At 41.7% G+C, this 24,531-nt stretch overlaps 2 protein-coding genes across 2 annotated transcripts in view; one reads left to right on the top strand and one right to left on the bottom strand.

Moving 5' to 3' along the window:
- psmd2 (proteasome 26S subunit ubiquitin receptor, non-ATPase 2) overlaps positions 1-10,154 on the bottom strand; it is a 52,762-nt gene extending 42,608 nt beyond the window's left edge. Inside the window, exon 1 of the mRNA XM_067995230.1 lies at positions 9,988-10,154. Within this exon, the coding sequence (XP_067851331.1) occupies positions 9,988-10,098 (111 nt within the window). The 5' untranslated portion in view covers positions 10,099-10,154. The remainder of the gene's footprint in view (positions 1-9,987) is intronic.
- Positions 10,155-19,569: 9,415 nt separating this feature from the next.
- The window catches only part of LOC137331439 (endothelin-converting enzyme 2-like), a 183,184-nt gene continuing 178,222 nt past the window's right edge, over positions 19,570-24,531 (top strand). Inside the window, exon 1 of the mRNA XM_067995226.1 lies at positions 19,570-19,617. Coding sequence (XP_067851327.1) covers positions 19,585-19,617 — 33 coding nt within the window. The 5' untranslated portion in view covers positions 19,570-19,584. The remainder of the gene's footprint in view (positions 19,618-24,531) is intronic.

Here is a 24,531-nt window from a genome sequence, read left to right as displayed (position 1 = left end):
TCAATTTTGTTTCCAAATAAAATCAGAATATGAGCACTGCTCATGAAAATTACATAGCAAAAGCATCAAGGTTTTATACATTTTCAAAAATAGAGACAATATGTCTGCTTTGTTCAACTGTGGATGTTCCAAGACAGTTAGATTGAGGGGGTAATAAAATTAACATTACCAGAGTGATAGCTGAATACTTGGCCAGATGGGATTCAGCTACGAGTTCTTATGGAACTCAAGCATGTGCTAACAGAACCACTAGCAGAAATATTTAGACATTTGTCAGAAAAGGGGATGGTACCATAGAATGGCAATGTAGTGCCTTGTTTAAAAAACTATAGACCATTTCTCTCAGTAATACATTGAAAAATTCTAGAATTATTTATCAAGGGCAAAGTAGCACAGCACTGAGATATAAAGACTAATTAGCAAGAGTCAGCATGGATTTACAAAAAGAAAGTCATGCCAGGGCAACTGAACAGAATTTTTTCATAAAGTTATGTAATAAGAGAACCTAGGTGTGACAGTTGAATTTTAGTAATGCTTTTGACAAGGTACCTTATAAAAAACAAAGACACAGTATTCACAGCAGCGTGCTGAGGTAGATCGAACAGTGACTGGAGGATAGGGGCGAGAGGGTCTGTGTGAATGGAGAGCATTCCAGATGGAAGAGTGCAAAAAAGTGGATTTCTGCAAGGCTCATTGTTGGAACCAGTACTTTTCTACAATGTCAAATACTTGGAAGAGAGTACCAATAACTTCATTTCACAATTTGCAAATGATACCAAAATAGCAGGACTAGTAAATAGGGTGCAGGATGGGGACAAGCTACAGAAGAATTTAGACTGTTTAGGATGGTGGACAAAAAAAAAAATCAAAATTAACAGATTTAATCTAATGTGGATAAGTGAAATGTCATGCATTTAGGGAGAAGGGTTATAAGATTAATGGGAATGTACTGACCAAGATGGATTAAGAAAGGGATCTGGGAGTCATAGTAAATAGATCCTTCAAGACACCAAACCATTAGACTGGCTGCTGTCAAAAAGGCTAAGGAGATATTAAGTTGCATAAAGAGAGGAATAAACTGTAGATCAAAGGAAGCAATGTTGCCACAACGCAAAATCGTCGAGCAGAAGTTGATAGCCAAGTTCCGCACCCATGAGGACGGCCTCAACCGGGATCTTGGGTTCATGTCACGCTACACGTAACCCCACCAGCAAAAAGGGGGAAAAAATTTATATGTTTTTTAAAATTCTCTCTCTCTCTGCCATTTTGAGTTTCTTTCTGCCTGCCTGTGTAATAGACACAATGTATATCTAGTGTACTGGGGCGTGCTGTTCTCCGTGACTGGCCTGTTTGAATAACAACGACACCTTTTGATTGGTGTGATGCTGTCCTAACATAGTATAAGATATGCGATTTGAGAACCTTTTCATTCATTCATCTGACGAAGGAGATAATCTCCGAAAGCTTGTGATTTTAAAATAAATTTGTTGGACTATAGCCTGGTGTTGTAAGATTCCTGCCATTATATATAGCATTCTTCAGGCCCCAAGAGTACTGTGTGTAGCTCAGGAACCTAGTCAGGGTGTAGCTGAACTCGGTAAGATATAGGGAAGAGCTACAAAGATGATGAGGGCAAAAGTATAAGACAATACGATGGACTCAAAAAAAAAGGGATTATCCATAGACATTTACAGCACAGAAGGAGGCTATTTAACCCACTGTGTCTGTGCTGGCTCTTTGTTAGAGCAATCCAAAGGCAATCCCATTCTCCTGCTCTCTTCCCCATACCCTTCCACCTTCCTCTGCTTCAAATATTTATTCAATTTTCCCTTAATGGATGCAATTATCTGCCTCAATCACTCCTTGCAGCAAAGCATTCCCTGCTCTAACAACCCTTTGCATAAAGAAATTTCTCCTAACCCCTTTCCCCCACAGTGACAATTTTAAATTGATGACCCCCTTGTCACTGACTCTCAACCAGATGGAATGGTCTTTCCCCATTCACGCTATCAGAACCCTTAATAATTTTAAAAACCACTTAAATCTCCTCAGCCTTCTCTGCTCAAATGGAAATCGTTTCAAGTCTCTCCTCATAAGCATTGTTTTCCAAACCTGGCGTCATCCTGATGAATCTACCCTACACATTCACTATGGCTTTCGTGTCCTTTCTATAACGGGGTTCCCAAAATTGCGCAGTATTCTTTGGCCTAACCCATGTTTGTATAAATGCATTCTTTATTTTTGTACTCCGTGCCTCTATTTATAAAATCCAAAATTCTATTGTTTCTTTTATCTACATGCACTTACTTTCAGGGAGTTATGTATATGAACCCCTAAATTTCTTTGTTCATCCACACCATTCAGTGTCTCTTTCCACTGTGTATACACCATTCCTTGTTTTTCCTCCCAAAATGTATTATCTCACACTTATCCACACCAAATCACATTTGCCACCTGTCTTTCCACTATCCTAACTTCCCCTGCCTTCCTGGAGTCTTTTACAGTCCGCCTTGCTGTTTGCCTACTTGTGCATCATCAGCAAATTGTGCTCCCAATGCCCAAGTTCAAATCTTCTGAGAACAAAACTGAACCCAGCACCCACTCCTAGGCTATACCATTCCAACCCTTCTCCAATCTGAGCAACACCTGTTTACCCTAACTTTTCATTTCCATTCAGCTAACTTTCTATCCATGCGGCTACTTTTCCTTATACCACATGCCTGAATTTTTAAACAAACCTCAAGGTGCCTTATTGATTGCCTTCTGATAGTTCATATACATTACATCTACTGCATTCTCTTTAATCTATCTAATCACCCTTTAAAAAAAACTCTTACATTTTTCAAACACATCTTATATTTCTATGCTGGCTGCCCTTGATTAATCCATCCTTGGTCCCTTTCTTAACAAAGACATTACACTGAGGGCTACATATAATGACACCTCCCAAACCCGCGACCTCTACCACCTAGAAGGACAGGGGCAGCAGGCACATGGGAACACCACCACCTGCATGTTCCCCTCCAAGTCACACACCATCCCGACTTGGAAATATATCGCCGTTCCTTCATCGTCGCTGGGTCAAAATCCTGGAACTCCCTACCTAACAGCGCCGTGGGAGAACTTTCACCACACGGACTGCAGCGGTTTAAGAAGGCGGCTCGCCACCATCTTCTCAAGGGCAATTAGGGATGGGCAATAAATGCTGCCCTTGCTAGCGACGCCCACATCCCATGAACAAATAAAAAAAATACCACTATTCCTGGCCAGAATGGTGATGATACGGGAATTCCCGTCAATCGCGCCCGGAGACTGCACTGCTGTAAGTGACTGGGATTGATTTTTCGGAGGTGCAATTCAGACTCTTTTTAAATAGACTTTGTTTGCTTGCTGTTTGCTGCTCTCCAGTCTAATGGCACAACTTGCATATTTGAGGTTTTAAAATTGTGGCCAGAACGTGCTATCTCCTCTCTGACTTCTGTCAACAGCCTACATGCACATTATAATGGCTTAGTGATTTATTCACTTCGAGTACTACTAATTTTTTTATCAGAAATCAATTTGTTTTCTACAGTTATCTCGAACAATTGTTCCATATTCTCCTCCAGTGCAACTATATTCTCAGCACCACCATTTGTAAAAACCAATGCAAAATATTAATATCTCAGTCATACATTCATCCAACACAATTAGACACCCTCTTCATCCCAGGGCAGTGCTTCCCTCGCTAACTATTCTTTTATTTTTAATGTATAATATCCCTATTTCTTGCTTTATTATCTGCTAGTCCTTTTTCATATTCCCTTTTAATGCTTCTAATCTGCCTACTATATTAGCTATATTCTTCATGATTTTCTTTAGTATTGTTACTACTGGTTTAGCCATTCATCATCAGATCTGGCTGGATCTCATCAAGCATCATCGGGCCCAGCTCTTCTTGGCCAATACTGCTTACTGCTCCAGGATCATCCTGGAAGGCAAAGATAAACCCCTGCTTCTTTTCTCCACCACCACCAACCGTCTCCTTGAACCCTCCACCCTCACCTTCAAAAAGAGCTCATGGACTTCTTTGTCACTGCTGCATCCCTCCCTTCTCCTTCATGCCAAACTTACCCCAAGGTTCCCCCCTGCCCTTTCTCGACCTGTCTGCAGCCTTTGACACGGTTGACCACTCCATTTTCCTTCAATACCTCCAGACTCCACTATTTCAATGCTCTCCTGGCTGGCCTCCCATCTTCCACCTTCCATAATCTTCAGCTCATTCAAAACGCCCGAATCCTGACTCGCACCAAGCCCTGTTCACTCATCACCCACGTGCTCAGTGATCTACGTTGGCTCCGGGTCCAACAACGCCTCGATTTTAAAATTCTCATCCTCATGTTCAAATCCCTCTACGGCCTCACTCCTTCCTACTTCTGTGACCTCCACCAGCCCTACAACCCTCCGAGAACTCTGCATTCATCCAATTCTGGACTCTTGTGCATTCCCCACTTCCTCTGCTCAGCCATGCCTTCTGCCTAGGCCCTAAGCTCTGGAATTCCCTCCATAAACCTCTCTGCTTCTTTAAGATACTCATTAAAACATAGCTTTGTGACCAGTCACCTGTTCTGTGGTCATGTTCTTTGGCTCGGTGTCAATTTTTTGTCTGATTATGCTCCTGTGAAGCATCTTGGAATGTTTTCCTATGTTCAAGGAACTATATAAATGCAAGCAAGTTGTTTGTTGTAATTTTATCATACCTCTCCCATTAAATTTCAATTTATTTTCCATGGATTTCTCTTCTTTGATGTACTCCTTTTTACCTTATACTTATTTTGCACTCTATCCATCTCACATATGAAGATTTCCCAAAGCTGATCTGTTGACCTTTTGCTAACTTTTCTACCCAATTAATTTGGCCCAGATCTCCTTATTTTTGCTGAGTTGTACCTTTTTCCAGTCATCGTTTTTTTCTGTTCTCTCACTGAACTTACTATGTGTGTTTTCTATTGCCCATTTGTTCTCCTACTCTATATCAATTACTTGTCCCACTTTATTTTCCAGACTAAATCACATAACACTTTCTTCCTTAGTAAATCAGAAGGAAAAACTGCAAATGCTGATAAAACGAGAAAATGCTGGAAATACACTGTCAGTCAGTATCTGAGAAGAGAAATGATGAGTTTATGGAAAGCCATAACAAGTCATTGCTCTTTGCAGATACTGACTAATCTCTATTTCCAGCATTTTAGGTTTGCATTTCATGGCTTCTTTCCTTGTTGGACTAGAAACATACTTATCTAGGAACCAGAAATTGCTGAAAATACTCAGATCAGCCAACATCTGGAGAGAACAGATGAGTTCATGTTACAGGTCTGGACCTTTCAATGATCTAGGAAGTAATCCTGGATGCATTGTATAAAGCGCTCCCCACTTTAACCGAACACATCACCTTTAGTCTAGTCTATCTTATGATAGTTAAAATCACCCAATATTACTTTGTTGTTCATTCTTGGAAGGAGAGAAGACTAGGGGAGCGGGGGATATGATTGAAGCTTTCAAATGAATAAGGTGCAGGAATGAGGATCAAAGTCTTGTGTTGCAATGAGACAGCAGAATGAAGGGCTGAGAGTAAGACATTTAGACAGGATGGGGGTGATTGGTTTTTGGAACAGCTTGGTTTAAGGGACAAATAAAACTGGGGAAATATCTTGAAGAGGAACACGTTATCGAATACAACCAAGACAGTGGGAAGGTGGAGCAGATGAACCCATGGTCTCTTCCAGCCTTGAGATTTTCTGTTTATAATTGGTAGACATTTGCCTGTGGGTTCTAGTTCCACTCAAAGACTTGAAAATTTGGTGAAAAAAAAAGGCTTTTAAAAAATTTTTTTTAAAGTGTTTAACTTGTCATTTCAATAACATTTACACATCAGCCCATGGTTCCTATGGTGTTTTCCAAAAGAAAAGCAAAAGATGATGAATGGAAATTATGTTTCATTAAAATTCAAAAAGGAGTTCAAGTTACTATTTCTGCATACTGAAGTAGGATGTGTCATGGCTGGCCAAAATGTTTTAGGATATTTTCAACTGAATATAAAATGAGTTTTGTATAATTCAAAAAAAAATTGAAACCATTTTTGATGTCATTCCTGGATAACTATTGTACAAGTGTTGTAAATTTGATGTTTGAACATGGCACATGGATGTGTGTTCATTTTCAAAAACCTGAAAAGCTTCACCAACGCTCCATTGTGGTCACTTGCACTTTCCTTAGTCTTGCCTCGAGTTTGCTACAAACATGAAACCTTCAACAGCTTTAATGTATTGGAAGTCTCAGGCTGCATTGGCTTATGATGTCAAAACCCTAAACGGCAAATATGCATGAACACTGTTTAAGATATTGTGTAGCAAGTTGCTTCTGAAATAAAAATTCAGCATGGGAATAATTATGAACTTAGGCATTTTTAAAAGAAGCCCAAGCATCTGATGAGGATAGTACTTAACTGAAGGTGAGATTTCATGAAATGTAAAGTGAGCGAATGCCCATAATTTTCAAAATATATTTCTTTACTTTGCTCCATTTGCAAAAATTTACTTTTGATAAAATGCTGTTCATCAGGATTAGAGAAACACACAATACAGAAATTTTGTGAGGTTATGAGAAATTTTACACTCTCAGGTCACAAAACATTTAAAAGTATAACTAACCTGTACGCAAACACCTTCCAATATAATTCAAAGCCAGCTACTACAAACCACAGCAGTAAGACTGAGATGACTGACCCTTTGATTTTCAGTCCCGTATGTGCGGGCTGCCTGGCTGCTGCTTCTGGCTCTCCCAACACGACAGATTTGTAACTCAACACCCCAACAGATCTGCCACCACATCGAAGAAACATCTCTTACTTCAAAGTGTTCAACATGCCTTCATCTGACATTCTTTTTTCCATATTATGAAAAGGAGACAGAGGCATTGGAGAAGGTGCAAAAAAAGATTCACAAGGATGATACCATAACTGAGAGGCTATACTTATCAGGTAAGGCTGTCAGACTGGAGCTCTTTTTTCTAGAAAAGAGAAGGCTGAGAGGTGACCTGAAAGAAGTCTTTAAGATAATGAAAGAGTTTGATAGGGTAGACGTGGAGAAAATGTTTCCACTTGTGGGGGAGTCCAAAACAAGAGGTCAAATATAAGACAGACAGTCACTAATAAATCCAATAGGGAATTCAGGAGAAACTTCTTTACCAAAAGAGCAGCAAGAATGTGGAACATGCTACCACAAGGAGTAGTTACGGCAAATAGCAGAAATGCATTTAAAGGGAAGCTAGATAAGCACATGAGGGAGAAAGGAATAGAAAGGTATGCTGATAGAGTTAGATGAAGTAGGGCAGAGGCTTGTATGAACCATGAACACCAGTATAGAGCAGTTGGGCCAAAAGGCCTGTTTCTGTGCTGCAGATTCTATGTATGATTGGAGCAAAAAATAGTAAACTAAAAGTACCTACAACGTTGTCTTCCAAACTCAGGTTATACTGGACTTTATGCTATTTCAAACAAAAAAAAGTACTGCTGGTTATTGGTCTGTTTTTCAGGGTGGCAATGGGAGCAATTTGTGGTAATGAACTACATTATATTGTTCTAGTGCAGCCAACTCAACACCGGGCAGCAAAGTAAACTTGCCAAATTTGCTTTGACTGGCAGCTAGGGAGGCCTTTTTAAAAAAAACAGGTCTTCCAAAAACAGGGTCTTCCTGGCTGCTAACCATAAGCGAATCTGGCAAGTTTACGCTCTGTTTCTGCCAGTTGCAGATAACCCACAATGTTGAGAGCCAGTGCTACTAGCACAGCACTAAGTGCAATATAAAAACAGCTTAACTGTACTCCACATTTCATATCACACATTGCAGGATGTTGTTAAAGTGAGCGAGCACAAGTGCGATTACCATTAGCATAGTTATCAATACACTAAAGCCTCGTGCCTAGCTAGCAGAGCTACTCATTTTATTTAAACCAGGATTTAAATCGAGGGAAAAGTTAGGAAGTTGGCTGAGCGAAAGGCGCGAGAGTAGGGATAATGGGTAGGTACTCACATTGGCAGGATGTGACTAGCGGAGTCCCGCAGGGATCTGTCTTGGGGCCTCAATTATTCACAATATTTATTAACAACTTAGATGAAGGCATAGAAAGTCTCATATCTAAGTTTGCCGATGACACAAAGATTGGTGGCATTGTAAGCAGTGTAGATGAAAACATAAAATTACAAAGCAATATTGATAGATTAGGTGAATGGGCAAAACTGTGGCAAATGGAATTCAATGCAGACAAATGTTAGGTCATCCACTTTGGATCAAAAAAGGATAGAACAGGGTACTTTCTAAATGGTAAAAAGTTAAAAACAGTGGATGTCCAAAGGAACTTAGGAGTTCAGGTACATAGATCATTGAAGCGTCATGAACAGGTGCAGAAAATAATCAAGGCGGCTAATGGAATGCTGGCCTTTATATCTAGAGGACTAGAGTACAAGGGGGCAGAAGTTATGCTGTAGCTATACAAAACCCTGGTTAGACCGCACCTGGAGTACTGTTCAGTTCTGGGCACCGCACCTTCGGAAGGACATATTGGCCTTGGAGGGAGTGCAGCGTAGGTTTACTAGAATGATACCCGGACTTCAAGGGTTAAGTTACGAGGAGAGATTACACAAATTGGGGTTGTATTCGCTAGAGTTTCGAAGGTTCTGGGGTGATCTGATCGAAGTTTATAAGATATAAAGGGGAACAGATAGGGTGGATAGAGAGAAACTATTTCCGCTGGTTGGGGATTTTAGGAGTAGGGGCACAGTCTAAAAATTATGGCCAGACCTTTCAGGAGCGAGATTAGAAAACATTTCTACACACAAAGGGTGGTAGAAGTTTGGAACTCTCTTCCGCAAACGGCAATTGATACTAGCTCAATTGCTAAATTTAAATCTGAGATAGATAGCTTTTTGGCAACCAAAGGTATTAAGGGATATGGGCCAAAGGCAGGTATATGGAGTTAGATCACAGATCAGCCATGATCTTATCAAATGGCAGAGCAGGCTCAAGGGGCTGAATGGCCTACTCCTGTTCCAATGTTCCTAGGATGTTTGCTCTATGTCGACAATACATATGGCACCATAACTATTCAAAGTTAATGTAAAACTTCAGTGGGAATAAATCGTTACAGTAAAACTGTACGACTGTTGAAATGGAAGGCAAAATCCCCTCCTAAAAAAGCTACAAGGATTTGAATTTGAAGCCCTTTGAATTTGAAATTCAAACTATCACACCGCTTCTTTCACATCGCCTTCGTCAGGCTTCAGATTTCCATATACATTCGGATTGAAACATTTCATAAACTGTATTTATGACTTCTTAAAAAAGTGGTAGTGACCAACTAATGCAGATAAAAGAAAGATTTAAAAGCGGATTTTATACCTCTTAGAAATGTCAGTGGGGCACAGAGAGTAAAGCTGGTGGAACGCTTCCATACATTATTAACCTGTTAAACAAATGTCTCGGTTTGGAACAGGTTCTGGTACATTTCATTCCTTACACAGCCGTTACTTATGTCGAGCCGCATCGTCTGGGAACCAATCGCAAACACGACTCGGTTAAACTAGGTGAATTTGGTCTCAGATAAAGGAAACATTTAACCGGGATAAAGACAATCATTTACCACGATGAAAGCCGCAGTTGAAGTTTAGCGGCGCTGGTCGCGGCCTAGCTTCTGCGGGGAGCCCGACTCAGAAACACCTCATCGCGCCGCTGTAATATTTTGTATTTGAAACAAGAGGGTGGGGAGAGAGAGAGAGATGGAGACAGGGAAGGCCGGCCACAGCCCGGGGCAGGCCTCAGCCCCACTCTCGGGTCTCGGCCCCGAGCCTCAGTGACTCTGCAGTAGCCGGCATTGTGTTCGCAGTGACACAGCAAACTCTTCGGCTCCGAAAGCTCCCCGGGTCGCCACTCCCCCGCCAGAAAGTTACGTTACCAGCTCCTGTTCCTTGTCGCCATTCTCCTTCTTGTCCTTGCCCGCCGCCGGCTTCTCTTCGCCTTTCCGCGGCGGCTGCTGCCCTTTCTTCGATGTCTTCGAGTCCTCCATAATCACTCGCAGCAACTTCGACAGCACCCCCGACACCCGGTGAATGCCGGGAAACTCCCCGGGACTACGGCAACCCGACGGCAACAAAACGCGTTTTTACAGCACCAAACTCAAGCACTGGATGACCTGTCTATTGATAAAAACTGCTTGGGAGAAGCGATTTTCTTATATTTAAAAGGAAACAACCATTCTGATCCCAGCCACTGACCTGTTCAGTTTTGGGCTTGATGAAAGGTACTTTTACTTACGAGCACCACGTTACAACACAAAATTACACCTCAAAAACCTGACTATTTGAACAGTCAAGAAGAGCTCAGAACTTTAGACAGCTCTTTAGAGAGAAGGCCTAAGAACATAAGAAATAGGAGCAGGAGTAGGCCATTCGGCCCCTCGAGCCTGCTCCGCCATTCAATAAGATCATGGCTGATCTTCAACCTCAACTCCACTTTCTCACTCAATTCCCATATCCCTTGATTCCCCTAGAGTCCAAAAATCTGTCTATCTCAGCCTTGAATATACTCAATGACTCAGCATCCACAGCTCTCTGGGGCAGAGAATTCCAAAGATTCACAACCCTTTGACTGAAGAAATTCCTCCTCATCTCAGTCTCGAATGGCCGGCCCCTTATCCTGAGACTAAGCCCCCTGGTTCTAGACTCGCCAGCCAGGGGAAACAACCTCTTAGCATCTACCCTGTAACATCTGTCAAGCCCCCTCAGAATCTTACATGTTTCAATGAGATCACCACTCATTCTTCTAAATTCCAGAGAGTTCTACTTAATCTCTCCTCATAGAACAACCCTCTCATCCCAGGATTCCAAGGCAGAAGAATATATGAATGTATGGAATGGCTATTCAGTCCATCAAGCCCACTCCTGTTAGCCAGGTACAATCCAGGCTATCATGTATTCTATACCACCAATTTAATTTTCTGAGAGAAAGTTCCTATTCCAACCTATGAAGTAATCAAGTACACCTTTAGAATATCCATTGCCACTATTTAACCCTGATTAGTTACATTCCACAGATGACATTTCTTTGCTGCCAACAGCACAAGGAACGTGTATTTCATGCAATATTTGGTTATCTCTCTATTTATAACCTTCAACCCCATTCCTAACTGGATACTTGTTCAGATGTTTTTAAAAACAAAAACAACCAGGCATAACGGTATTAGGAAATCAGAACAGGCAATGAGTAGGATAGAAGTCTCCAGAGTTTAGGCTAGCTCCAAGCACCAGTGAGACATAATTGAAGTATTGTGTTCTTGCCACAAAAAAATAGATGTGGAGATGCCGGTGATGGACTGGGGTTTTTTTTGGGGGGTTTGTATATTCGGTGGCCTTTTAGGTGACACCTTTCTGTCTGCTCACTGTGATTGCCTTGGCAATGGGCAGTAATCACCAGGCATTGTTCTGTGATTTTCAAATGCGAAGGATTCGAAAATGTCATTTCCATACCGTTCACCTGAGGAAGGAGGAAGCCTCCGAAAGCTTGTGGAATTTAAAATAAATTTGTTGGACTATAACTTGGTGTTGTAAAATTGTTTACAAAAAAATAGAAGCATTGGAGCGAGTAAGGAGAAGAGCAACAAGACTGATCCCAAGTATGAAGGCAAAAACAAAATACTGCGGATGCTGGAAATATGAAATATGAAGGAAGGTCATCGACCCGAAATGTTAACTCTGTTTCTTTCTTCACAGATGCTGCCTGACTTGCTGTGTATTTCCACCATTTTCTGTTTTTATCTCAAGTATGGAGGGCCATGAGAAAGATCACAATTTCACTGGAAATTGGATGAATCATGTAGTGTGATCCCCAAAACACTGGTAAAACTCTGAGGGATGAAGAAGGCAATTTTATAATTGAAAAGGAAAGAGTGGTAGCGATGCTTAATAAGTATCTTACCTCAAATAAAAACAGAAAATGCTGGAAAAGCTCAGCAAGTGAGGCAGCATCTGTGGAGAAAGAAACAGAGGTCGAAGACCTTTCATCCGAACTGAAAGATGTTAAAGAGTTAAAGTTTTTAAGCAAGTGCAGAGCTAGGGAAAGGGGGGAAGGGAGGGGAGGGGAGGGGAGGAAAGAACAAAAGGGAAGGTAGAGGGCGCGAGTGATTAAATGACAAAAGGGATGATGGTGCAAGGCAAGAAGGGTGGTAATGGGACAAGTTAAGAAACAAAAGATCAGTCTAGAGTGGCTGTAAATGGCAACCGCAGAACCATTACCATTACTTGCTGTCCGAAAAAATGGAAGCAGTGGTTATGATCTGAAGTTACTGAAATCAATGTTGAGTCCAGAAGGTTGTAACGTGCCTAAACAAAAGATGAGGTGCTGTTCCTCGAGCTTATGTTGAGCTTCATTGGAACAGGGTAAGAGGCCGAGGACAGAGAGGTCAGAGTGGGAGTGGGACAGGGAATTAAAATGGCAAGTGACCGGCACATCAGGGTCACACTTGCAGACAGAGTGGAGGTGTTCAGCAAAGCGATCAACCAATCTGCGTTTGGTCTCCCCAATGTAGAGGAGACTGCATTGTGAGCAACAAATACAGTATACTGAATTGAGAGAAGTACAAATAAACCGCTATTTCACCTGGAAGGAGTATTTGGGGCCCTGGAAGGTGGAAAGGGAGGAGGTGAAGGGGCAGGAATTGTATCTCCTGTGCTCGCACGGGAAGGTGCCGTGGGAAGGAGAGCAGGTATTGAAGGTGATGGAAGAGTGGACCAGGGTGTCGCGGAGGGAACGGTCCGTTCGGAATGCTGAAAGGGGAGGGGAAGATGTATTTGGTGGTGGGATCATGCTGGAGGTGGTGAAAATGGCGGAGGATGATACGTTGAATGTGGAGGCTGGTGGGGTGGAAGGTGAGGACAAGAGGGACCCTATCATGGTTCCAGGAGGAAAGGGAAGGGATGAGGTCAGAAGTGCGGGAATTAGGATGGACATGGTTGAGGGCCCTGTCAACTACAGTGGAGGGGAATCCTCAGTTGAGGAAAAAGCCATATTGGAAGCACTGGTTTAGAAGGTGGCATTGTCAGAACAGATGTGACGGCGACGGAGAAACTGGGAGAAGGGAATAGAGTCCTTATGGGGAGCGGGGTAGGAGTAAGTGTAATCAAGGTAGTTGTGGGAGTTGGTGGGCTTATAATAGATATTGGTTGACAGCCCATCCCCAGAAATGGAGATAGAGAAGTCAAGGAAGGGAAGGGAAGTGTCGGAGATGGACCATGGAAGGCGAGGGAAGGGTGGAAAGTGGAAGCAAAGTTAATTAAATTTTCCAGTTTGGGACGAGAACAGGAGGCAGCACAGATACAGTCATCAATGTGCCAGAGAAAGAGGTGAGGGAGGGGACCTGAGTAGGACTGGAACAAGGAATGTTCCACATATCCCACAAAAAGGCAGGCATATCTCGGACCCATACGGGTTCCCATTGCGGCACCTTTTATTTGGAGGAAGTGAGTGGAGTCAAAGGAGAAGTTGTTCAACGTAAGAATAAGTTCAGCCAGTCGGAAGAGGGTGGTGGTGGATGGGGACTGGTTGGGCCTCCGTTCAAGGAAGAAGCAGAGGGCCCACAGGCCGTCCTGGTGGGGGATGGAGGTGAGGAGGGACTGGATGTCCATGGTGAAAAGGAGACAGTTAGGGTCAGGGAACTGGAAACTGTTTAAGTGCCAGAGAGCATCCAACGAGTCACGGATGTAGGTCGAAAGAGACTGGACAAGGGGAGAAAAAATAGAGTTGAGATAGAAGGAAATAAGTTCCGTGGGGCAAGAACAGGCTGAAACGATGGGTCTCCCAGGGCAGTCCTATTTGTGGACCTTGGGAAGGAGGTAGAAGTGGGCTGTGCGGGTTTGGGGGCCTATGAGGTTGGTAGCCGTGGTGGAAAGATCTCCAGAGGGGATGAGGTCAGTGACGGTCTGAGAAACTATGGCTTGATGTTCAGCGGTGGGGTTGTGGTCCAGGGGGAGGTAGGAGGAGGTGTCAGAGACTTGGTGTTCAGCCTCCGCAAGTTAGAAGTCTGTTCACCACACAACAGTTCCACCCTTGTCAGCAGGTTTAATGACAATGTCAGGGTTGGACCTGAGAGAACGGAATGCTGCAAATTCAGAGGGAGGTAGGTTAGAGTGAGTGAGGGGAGTAGAGAAATTGAGACGGCCGATGTTGCGCCAGCAGTTCCCAATGAAAAGATCAAGAGAGGGTAAGAGGCCAGAGGGAGGGGTCCAGGTGGAATGAGAATTCTGAAGACGGAAGAAAGGGTCCGCTATGTGGGGGAAGACTCCTGGCCAAAGAAATGGACGCGGAGGCGAAGGCGACGGAAGAAGAGCTCAGCATCATGTCGAGCTCGAAATTCATTGAGTGGGGACATAAGGGGATGAAGCTAAGACCTTTGCTGAGGACTGGTCGTTCAGGGTCAGAGAGGGGAAGATCAGAGGGAATGGCGAAAACACGACAAAGGGAAGGATTGGAGGGAGGAATGGGGTCAGAGGAAAGTGAAGGGGATTTTACCTCTGTATTTGCAGAGGAGGAGGAAGAAAAATCTGCAGGGGATGATGCAGAGGAACAACCAATAGATATAAATATTAAAAAGAAAATTGTATTAAAAGGGTTAATGGAAGTACCTTGAGAAGTCACCAAGCATGGATAGCCTACACTGGAGAATACTAAGGAAGATTAGTGATGAATAATACTGATACTAAGTAGAATTTTCCAAAATTCTTTGGAAACAGGAATTGTACAAAAGGACTGGAGAATGCAAATATTACAACCTTGTTCAAAATGGGGAAATGGATTGTCCATTTAACTATAGACCAGTTAGTTTCATATCAGCAGTAGGCAAATTGCTATAGATCATAATAACAGAATACATAAAATGGTATGAATTAATTGGAGATGGCTATTCTTTTGTTTCCTTCATGTTCAGTGATTTAGCCGGTGCAATATCATCATCCCCATTATCTAGAGCCTCTCTGGGTGATAGTGTCTGAGCTGGTGCGTAAGGCAGATGAGGCGGGTGACGCGGGTGGTATAATAGAAAGAAATGAAGCCGGGGAACCAGAGAGGCAAGAAGCAGGATGGTGGTCTTCATCACTCAATAGGTAAGAACCTCTTTCCTCCTCCTAATTATCAGCATCTTCCATCCCCCTGCTTTCTGTGCAGGATGTGCTAAAGAAGAGGATATGAGGTAAGTATTGGTGTGCAGCACCCAGAGAAGGTGATAAGACAGAGATATCCTGGAGTTCCACGGAAGCTTTTTTTCCTTTAAAGTGCTGTAGCAGGAACAGGTACTGCACTGCAACCAATTCGCCTGCAGCTGGCACTGGCCCACAAATCTTGCCATCTCCAACTTCCACAGCTGATTACTCTCCTTGGAGCTCAGTAGCCTCGTTCTTGATGTACATCAACTCGCTTATGTATGAAGTCCCCCCACTAGTGGCCTGCCTCTCCCAGGTATTCTGTGCCAGTTTCTCTTGGAACATTATCAATAGCTGTAGGTGAAGGCAATCATATGAGGGGAATCTCCCAGCTGGCAGCAGACAAATGATGTAATTGAAATGACCAAGTGAAGAAAAACCCTGTAACATGAGACATTGGCGTTGCAAGGGACGGCTTGCAAGAAGGGCTTGTCAGGGGAGTTCCATACAGTCGTTCCAGGTGGAAGAGTTATTGAGCCAATGAGTGATGTGAATGAAGATATCATTCTATTTAAGAAGTGAGGGTGATCAATGACCAGGGTCCCACAGTGCCAAAGTGGAAAGGTAAGATCGGAGTTCTCTTACCTTGGCCCCTGGTCAGGTCTTGAGGTATTGGGGTGTCCTTGGGGTCAGAAAGGTGACACTCGGTGCCACTGCCACCAAAAAAATGGCATTGGATAGAAACAAGCTAGCTACTATGATTGGTTCCTGGCATCACAGCCATGATAATTTTAGGGTCATTATTATCTCCCATTATTTCTGGGTTGCTAGTGGTCTTAGCCTTTTTCTGGTGGTCTCATTCCACTTTCACCAATGAATCTGGATCAGAACTGGAACTGACTTCAGCAGGTGTCAGCACACTTCCAGTATGAAAAATGTACTATAACAGATGTGCTGAATGTTGTAACATTACTATACACCTATAATAAGTTTAATTTTATTAAGATGTTATTGCTGTTTCTCTTATGTGAAATTCATAATTTCAGTTCCTATCTATGATATGACCAAAGAACACTTTAGTAGCTTATCGAATACAATATTTATCCAACAGGTGATGCAAGAATAAAATTAATGATGATGTCTTTGTGGCTGCAAAATTATTGGTCAGCTCCATCTGTTGGATTATATCCAGTCGATGCTGAACCTCCATCTTCTGTTTTGCTGCTCTGTACAGTTCTTTAATCCAGCTGTACCTCATCAATATCAATGATACATAGCTAATCTCAGGGAGAAGGGCTTTTGGCTATTTAGGCATCAGCTTTGGCTCAGTGGCAGCACTCTTGGTTCTGAGTCAGAAGGTTCTGGGTTCAAACTCTACTGCCCAGACTTGAGCACATAATGTAGACTGACACTTCAGTGCAATACTGAGGGAGTGCTGTACTGATAGAGAGAGCACCTTCCTTCTTTGAAAAGATCCCATGGTACTTTTCAAAGAAGAGCAGGGGAGATCTCTTGGTGTCCTAGCCAACATTTATCTTTCAGCGAACATCACTAAAACAGATTATCTAGTCATTTATTTAATTGCTGATGGTGGGACCTTGCTGTAGGTAGCTTAGTTTCCCTACATTACAACAGTATCTACACTTCAAAAGTACTCCATGGGCTGCGAAATGCATGGGACGTCCTGAGTTCGTGAAAGGCGCTATATAAATATAAGTTCGTTCTCTCTTTAATATTTTGCAGGCTTTACTGAAACAAGGGTTGCATTTTTACAGCTGAGGAAGGAGTTAAAATATATATATGAACTGAATAGCCCCCAAATAATTACTGTTCGGTACTTAGAAATCTTCATTGTTCAGATGTGTGAAGAGACTCAAATGGATCTAATGTATTAAAACTTTTTGTATCGATTTTGAAATATTGTGGACGCCTTCACTTTGGCGAGAGTGGAACTTTCATATTCCGGAAATGTCCTCACGGTGTCGCTCTGATTCTTCATGTTGAATACTATTTCCAAAAGCTGCACTTCTGTTGTAAAGGAAAGGAAATAACGTTTTTTCCCTATGGCACACATTGATCGTTGATAAAGTCAATAAATCTATATAATGCTCCGCAGTTAAAGAGGGAAAGTGACATAATACTGAGATGAGAGGAAAATTTGTTTGATTATAAATAGCGATAAATATTAAAAACGTCTTTCAAGCATACATGGATAAGCAATCTTATCAGAAACTTATTGCATTTGTCAAACTGGGAATAATAAGAGGATCAGACATGCAAAAAAACAACTTTATGCAGAGATGGTTGGCCTTCTAAAAAGGATAACTGCCTCTTTAATAGTTTGATTCCAAACAGGTTTCACCGTACGATTATTGTAAGGGTGAGAAACTTGGCATCACAATATTTTTAAGAATTGTCAAGCTGCAAGGAGTTGCTGGTTACTTACTGAGCAGCAAGAGGTTACCCTAGTAAAGATTATGTTAAAAGTAACATTGAAATTGAGAAGCAACCACTGATGTCAGATGAAACCTAAAATCCAATTGTGCTTGATGGATACTTACTGTCTTGTTTTGCACCCACAGTTTGACTAATCGTTTCCAAAACACGTTTGCAATTTAAGTCAGTTTTATTTCTTTCACATCTAATTACGATTTCATGCATTAATTAAAAATTCTACACAATGTCCCATTCATGTATTTTGTTCAGATGTAATGACTTTCCACATGACATTGAAATCAATATGAAAATAATGCTATTCCCAGTCTCTACTCCCACGAGTCTCATTTAGTTTGTGCCCCATGAACTTACACACAATGCATAAAGCTGGACACAAGCCCCGGGCTTTTATTATATTGTCTATAACTTCTGGACCATATTCTAACACGTCGAAACTAAAACAGTCGTTGTTGTTCTGAGTATTTTATAGATTTACAATACTGAAAAGTACTGTTAAACTGCAATGCTCATACCCATTTGTTCTGATCTGAATTGCCTCCGGGTCACAATATATCTTTTGCTCAGCCCTCTGCTGCTAAATTCAATAATAGAATTTGCTATTTAAAAGCTGCGTCATTTAAATGTCACTAACTTGTAAAGGGGTAGGCCTTCGTTGATTACTTACGATTTCATATTTTCTTTCTTATCGTTTTGCATTTACAATCCTCTGCATATTTCGGTTCCATTTAATATTGGTTTTAAATAGTTATTTGCATTTAAAAGCAATCTCTAAAGCGGAAGTGATTTCAAATTTATTATGGAAATGCACAACGGGCCAGTCAGCATCTGAAAGAGAAAAGAAAGGCTAATGTTTCCAGTGGAACCCATCGTCACTTCCAACCTGAAAGTTAGTCTATTTTTCACAGATACTAATTCACGTTTTCCCCTTTTTGTCTCGAATTTAGCATAGTTGTAACATGGAAGGACATTAAGTATATTACTGCAACACCTATTTTAAAGGCGTACATCTGTTGTAAGTTTTATGTTTTATGTTTCCGTAATGTGTTCAATTTTCCAAGTCATAAAAAACTGCGCATTCGTCGCCTATAAAGAGTAGTTCTTTAAAGTTCAAGATCGAGAGGTTAGTATTTGTATGCAATAATTTATCTGAATTTAATCTATGTTTAGTCCCTTTTCCCCGAATGAAAATATGCCATTCTTTGGGGAGAAAAATCAGTTTCACTGTGATAGGTCTAACAAAACAGCTGCAGGCTCATTTTCAAAGAGTCAGAATGAATTTTATCATTTATCAAATGAATATTCTAAAGCACCAATCATGCTCCAAGTCACTGACCAGGTGCTAATAAGGAAGCTCCTTAGCCCTTGCCTGAGTTTTGGCCGGTCTGAATTATTTCAGTGTCATTAGCCCTACTGCCGATAGGGTATCAGCGTTTGGCTGCTCACCACTTCCACTTTCATGCCTTAGCCTCATCTGCATGCTCACAAAGCTATAAATGAAATGGAAATGCCAGCTGCGTTTGCATTTGAATAAATCATGACCAGAGAGTAGAAATTAAACTGCAAATGCTTTTGCCACACCTGATGTTGCCGGCTGCCTCCCAGTTACAATAGATTTCTATGACAATAGATTTCTTGTCATAGTAACCAGTGCGCAATATGTGATTGGAAGAGCACCTCAGCAGACTGCTGGGCCTCCAAGGCGCGGCCATCCTCATTCTTTGCATCCTCCTTTTCACTTATCAACAGCACGTCGCCGTTTTGCAAAAAATACATTTATTTTAATATATATATATAATAAATTCTGGACAGCTTTCCGTCGGCTGCGATCATACGATAAGCCATGTCACCTCCTGATGTTTTCATCGCTGAAATGTTTGTGGCGTGATAGACCAAAATACATTTCCAGGATGAGCGTGGCTCTACAAAATCTCAGCAATAACGTAAGTTCCAACCCGTCTTTGTTGACATATATTATGTTTACCGATAGACAGTGTGAACGGAACAAGCCATATTCGTTATGTGGTCGTGCATATTGGAGAGCGATTAACTTAGTGAAAACAACACGAGAAATAAAGCGCCTTTCCAGCTTCTCGTGCTTCTAATAAATCTTCTGCTTATTTGTTTTAAATATAAACTGTAATTACATGATTCCCATAAATACTGTTGGCAATACCAGTTCATTACAAAAAGGTGCAAATGAGATTTAATGGGAAAGTACAGTGAGCATGGATAGGTCTGTTGTTTATGCTTTGGGTATGTGTTTTGGCTTCATTTTGAAATGTTATGAATTATGATCTTTTACAAAAATGATATGCGGCATTGTTGTCGATCTTTGTATAAACAGTAAGAATGTGTCCGTTTATTAATTTACAGTTGTAAAGTTCATTTCTCCAGACGGCAGAGTTACAGGTTTTATCACATGCAAAACAAATCATTCTTGAGCTGATGTAGAAATGAAAAAATAAGGTTTAGTGGCAATTTTTCTTTACCCAAATCAATACAACTCCCAATCCAAACGTTCGAGATAGGAATAAGTACTTTCAACAGACATCTTAATTACATGAATCCCACGTCTGTGTACAAACTACCCCGTTGAGAGAGTATGGTTGTTATGCAATGTGCTCCGTGTAAATTGATGTATTCTATTCCAATAAAAACACCAGTCAGTTTAACATTACATTTATTTTGCCTTAACATCTTCGAAGCTTTCTGCCACCACGCCCCCGCCCTTCTTCCGCGATCAAGTACGTACTCCGTAAACTCCGAGATCAAAGTAAACTCGTATAATATGCGAAGGGCGGAATCAAAAATCACTTGTATTAATAATTCATGTACCAGGTACCGTTTCGATAATTGGCAGTTTTTTGTATCTTTTCAATCACAGAACCGAATCTGTAAAATAAAAATATTCTAACTTGATATTAGGCTATATTTAGCATACACAATATTAATTGCAGTTGGTTATTGATTGAGAAATAACTATCATAAAAAGGGTAAATGAATAAAGAAGTAATAAATAGGAGTTACAGGGGTACTAAGATAAAACGTATAAATAACGTAAGAGGCATACATATATAATATAAGTCGACTCTAAATAGAATGGAGGGACAGCTGAAACTGCCTGCACAGTCTCCATGTGGGGACTAGGATAACCATGTGTGCAGGAAGTGCCCCCAGAATGAGAATCTCCTGCATTGTACCTTTCAGAAGGTGGTCACCCCACAGCCACAGAGAGCTCAGGACTGTAAGTGGGTGGCCCTCCGGCAGGGTAGGATGAGGCAGGCAGTGCAGGAATCCTCCGGGAGTGTGTTGCTCACCAATCGGTTTTCAGTATTGAATACCGGTGAGCAAGATGACACCTCGAAGGAGTGCATGGCACTGTGGGGAAAAGGACTGCACCGGGGTGGGGGGGAGGGCACAGCAAAGTGTAGGAATGCAGTTGTTATAGAGGATTCAATAGTCAGAGGGATAGACAGGCGCTTCTGCAACCGCTGACTTGAGTCCCACATGGTGTGTTGCCTCCCTGGTGCCAGGGTAAAGGACATCACTGAGAGGGTGCAGAACATTTTAAGGTGGGGAAGGGGAACAGCCGTAAGTCGGGGTCCATGTGGGAACCAATGACATAAGAAGGAAAAGGGTTGAGGTCCTGTAGTCAGAGTTTCAGGAGCTAAGGAGGAAGTTAAAAAGCAGCTCCTCAATAGGTAGTGATCTCTGGATTACTCCCAGTACCTCACGTTATTGAGTATAGGAATAGTAGGATTAGACAGGTTAATGCGAGGCTGGAGAGATGGTGCAGGAGGGAAGGCTTCAGATTCCTGAGGCATTGGGACCAGTTCTGGAGCAGGAGGGATCTGTTCAAGATAGACGGGTTGCACCTCAGCAGAGCTGGGACCAATGTCTTCATGGGGAGGTTAATTAGTGTTGTGGGGGAGGGTTTAAACTAATTTTGCAGGGGGATGAGGCCCAGGATGAAACATTACAGAGGAGAAACAAGGTGTACAGAGGACTGGGAAAGACAAGTAACACTAGATTAAAGAATAGTTCAGAAATAGGAGGAATCAGACAGGGGGGCAAATGCAAAGCAGTCTGAGATGAGTTTGGTGTGCATGTGCATAAATGCACGTAGTGTGGTAAATAAGGTTGGTGATCTGCAGGCACAAGTCGCCACATGGGACTGGGACTATGCTATAGTGGCAATAACAGATCTGGCTCAAAGAAGGGAAAGATTGGGGACTTAATATTCCTGGCCACAATGTATTCAGGATTGATAGGGAAGGAAAGAAAGGAGGGGGTGGTAGTATTGATCAAAAAAACTATTTTGGAACTGGAAAGGGATGATTTGGTTGAGGGATCAAAAATAGAATCTATTTGTTTAGAATTAAGGAACAATAGAGGAGCTATTACACAACTGGGTATATACCAATGACCACCAAATAGAGGGAAGGAGAAAGAGGAGCAACTTGTCGGCAAATTACAGAAAAGTGCAAGAACAATAGAGTTGTGATAATGGGCAACTTCAATGGTCCAAATATAGACTGAGATAGTAACAATGTAAAGGGCACAGAGGGGGAGGAATTCCTGAAATGTATACAAGAAAACTTTCTTGATCAGTGTGTTTCCAGCTCAATGAGGAAGGAAGCAGTGCTGGATCTAGTTCTGGGGAATGAAGTGGGGCAAGTGGAGCAAGTGTGGGGAGCATTTGGGGAACAGTGATAATAATATCATCAGGTATAGAATAGTTATGGAAAGGGACAAGGAACAATCAAGCGTTAAAATACTTAACTGGAAAAGGGCTAACTTCAGTAAGTTAAAAAGAGATCTTGCCCAGGTGGATTCGACTCAAAAAATAGTAGGAAAAACAGTATTTGAACAATGGGAGGCCTTCCAGGAGGAGATGGTTTGGGTACAGAGTAGACACATTCCCACAAGGGGGAAAGGAAGGGCATCCAAAGCTAGAGCTCCCTGGATGACTAGAGGTTAAAATGAAACAGAAAAAGGAGGCATATGACAAATGTAAGGTTCATAATACAATAGAGAACCAAGTTGAATACAAAAAGTACAGAGGTGATCTAAAAAAGGAAATAAGAGGGGCAAAAAGAGAATATGAGAATAAATTAGCAGCTAACATAAAAGGGAATCCAAAAGTCTTTTATAAACATGTAAATAGTAAAAGGGTAGTCAAAGGATGGGTGGGGCCGATTAGGGCCCAAAAAGGAGATCTTCTTGTGGAAGCAGAGGGCATGGCTGAGGTAATAAATTAATACTTCGTATCAATCTTCACTAGAGAAGAGGATGCTGCCGATGTAGCAATAAAGGAGGAGATAGTAGTGATATTGGATAGGGTAAAAATAGACAAAGAGGAGGTACTTAAAAGATTGGCAGTACTCAAAGTAGAAAAGTCACCTGGTCCAGATGGGATGCATCCTAGGTTACTGAGGGAAATAAGGGTGGAAATTGCAGAGGCTCTGGCCACAATCTTCCAATCCTCCTTAGATAAGGGGGCAGTGCCAGAGGACTGGAGGATTGCAAATATTACACCTCTGTACAAAAACAGGACAGGGATAAACTCAGCAATTACAGGCCAGTCAGCCTAACGTTGGTGGTTGGGTATCGTTTAGAGACAATAATCCGGCACAAAATTAATTGGCACTTGGAAAAGTATGGGCCAATAAATGAAAGTCAGCACAGATTTGTTAAAGGAAAATCATGTTTGACTAACTTGATTACGTTCTTTAATGAAGTAAAGGAGAGGGTTGATGAGGGTAGTGCGGTTGATGTTGTGTATATGGACTTTCAAAAAGCATTTGATGAAGTACCACATAATAGACTTGTTAGCAAAATTGAAACCCATGGCATTAAAGGGAAAGTGACAGCATAGACATAAAATTGGCTAAGGCACAGAAAGCAGAGAGTAGTGGTGAACGGTTGTTTTTCAGACTCGAGGGAAGTATACAGTGATGTTCCCCATGGGTCGGTATTAGGACCTCTGCTCCTTTTGATATATATTAATGACCTGGACTTGGATATGGAGGGTATAATTTCAAAGTTTTCAGATGACACAAAACTTGGAAATGTAATAAACAATGTGGAGGATAGTAACAGGCTTCAGGGGGACATAGACAGACTAGTTAAATGGGCAGACACGTGCCAGATGAAATTTAATGTAGAGAAGTGTGAAGTGATACATTTTGGTAAGAAGAATGAGGACAGGCAATATAAACTAAATGGTACAATTTTAAAAAGAGTGCAGGAACAGAGGGACTTGGGAGTGTATGTACACAAATCTTTGAAGGCGGTAGGACAAGTTGAGTAGGCTGTTAAAAAAGCAGAGAATGAAAATATGATAAAGAATAGTCAACACGGATCTCAGAAGGGAAGGTCATGCTTGACCAATCTTATTGAATTCTTTGAAGAAGTAATAGAAAGAGTAGACAAGGGTAATGTAGTAGATGTAATATATTTGGATTTTCAAAAAGCCTTCGATAAGTTACCACATTGCCTTCATGAGTAAGGTCAGAACATGTGGTATCAGGGGACAGGTAGCAGAATGGATAGCAAGTTGGCTACAAAACAGGAAACAGAGTAGGGATTAAGGGTAGCAAAAGGTGGGGAATTGTGCAAAATTTACATAATTGCTTTGGGTTTGGGAATCGGAAGTACAATTTCAAAATTTGCGGGCGACACCAAATCGGTGGGTATAGTTAATACAAAGGAAGAATGTGTCAAAATGCAAGAGGACATTAAGAAACTTGCAAAATGGGCGTGTAATTGGCAAATGAATTTCAATATAGATAAGAGTGAGATAGTACACTTTGGTAGGAAGAGTAAGGAGGTCACTTATTGCTTGGATAATA

The sequence above is a fragment of the Heptranchias perlo genome, chromosome 13 (assembly GCF_035084215.1).
Source record: "Heptranchias perlo isolate sHepPer1 chromosome 13, sHepPer1.hap1, whole genome shotgun sequence".
Classification (NCBI taxonomy): Eukaryota; Metazoa; Chordata; class Chondrichthyes; order Hexanchiformes; family Hexanchidae; genus Heptranchias; species Heptranchias perlo.
Note: the sequence above shows the minus strand (reverse complement) of the source record. Positions and strands in the feature narration are given on the sequence as shown.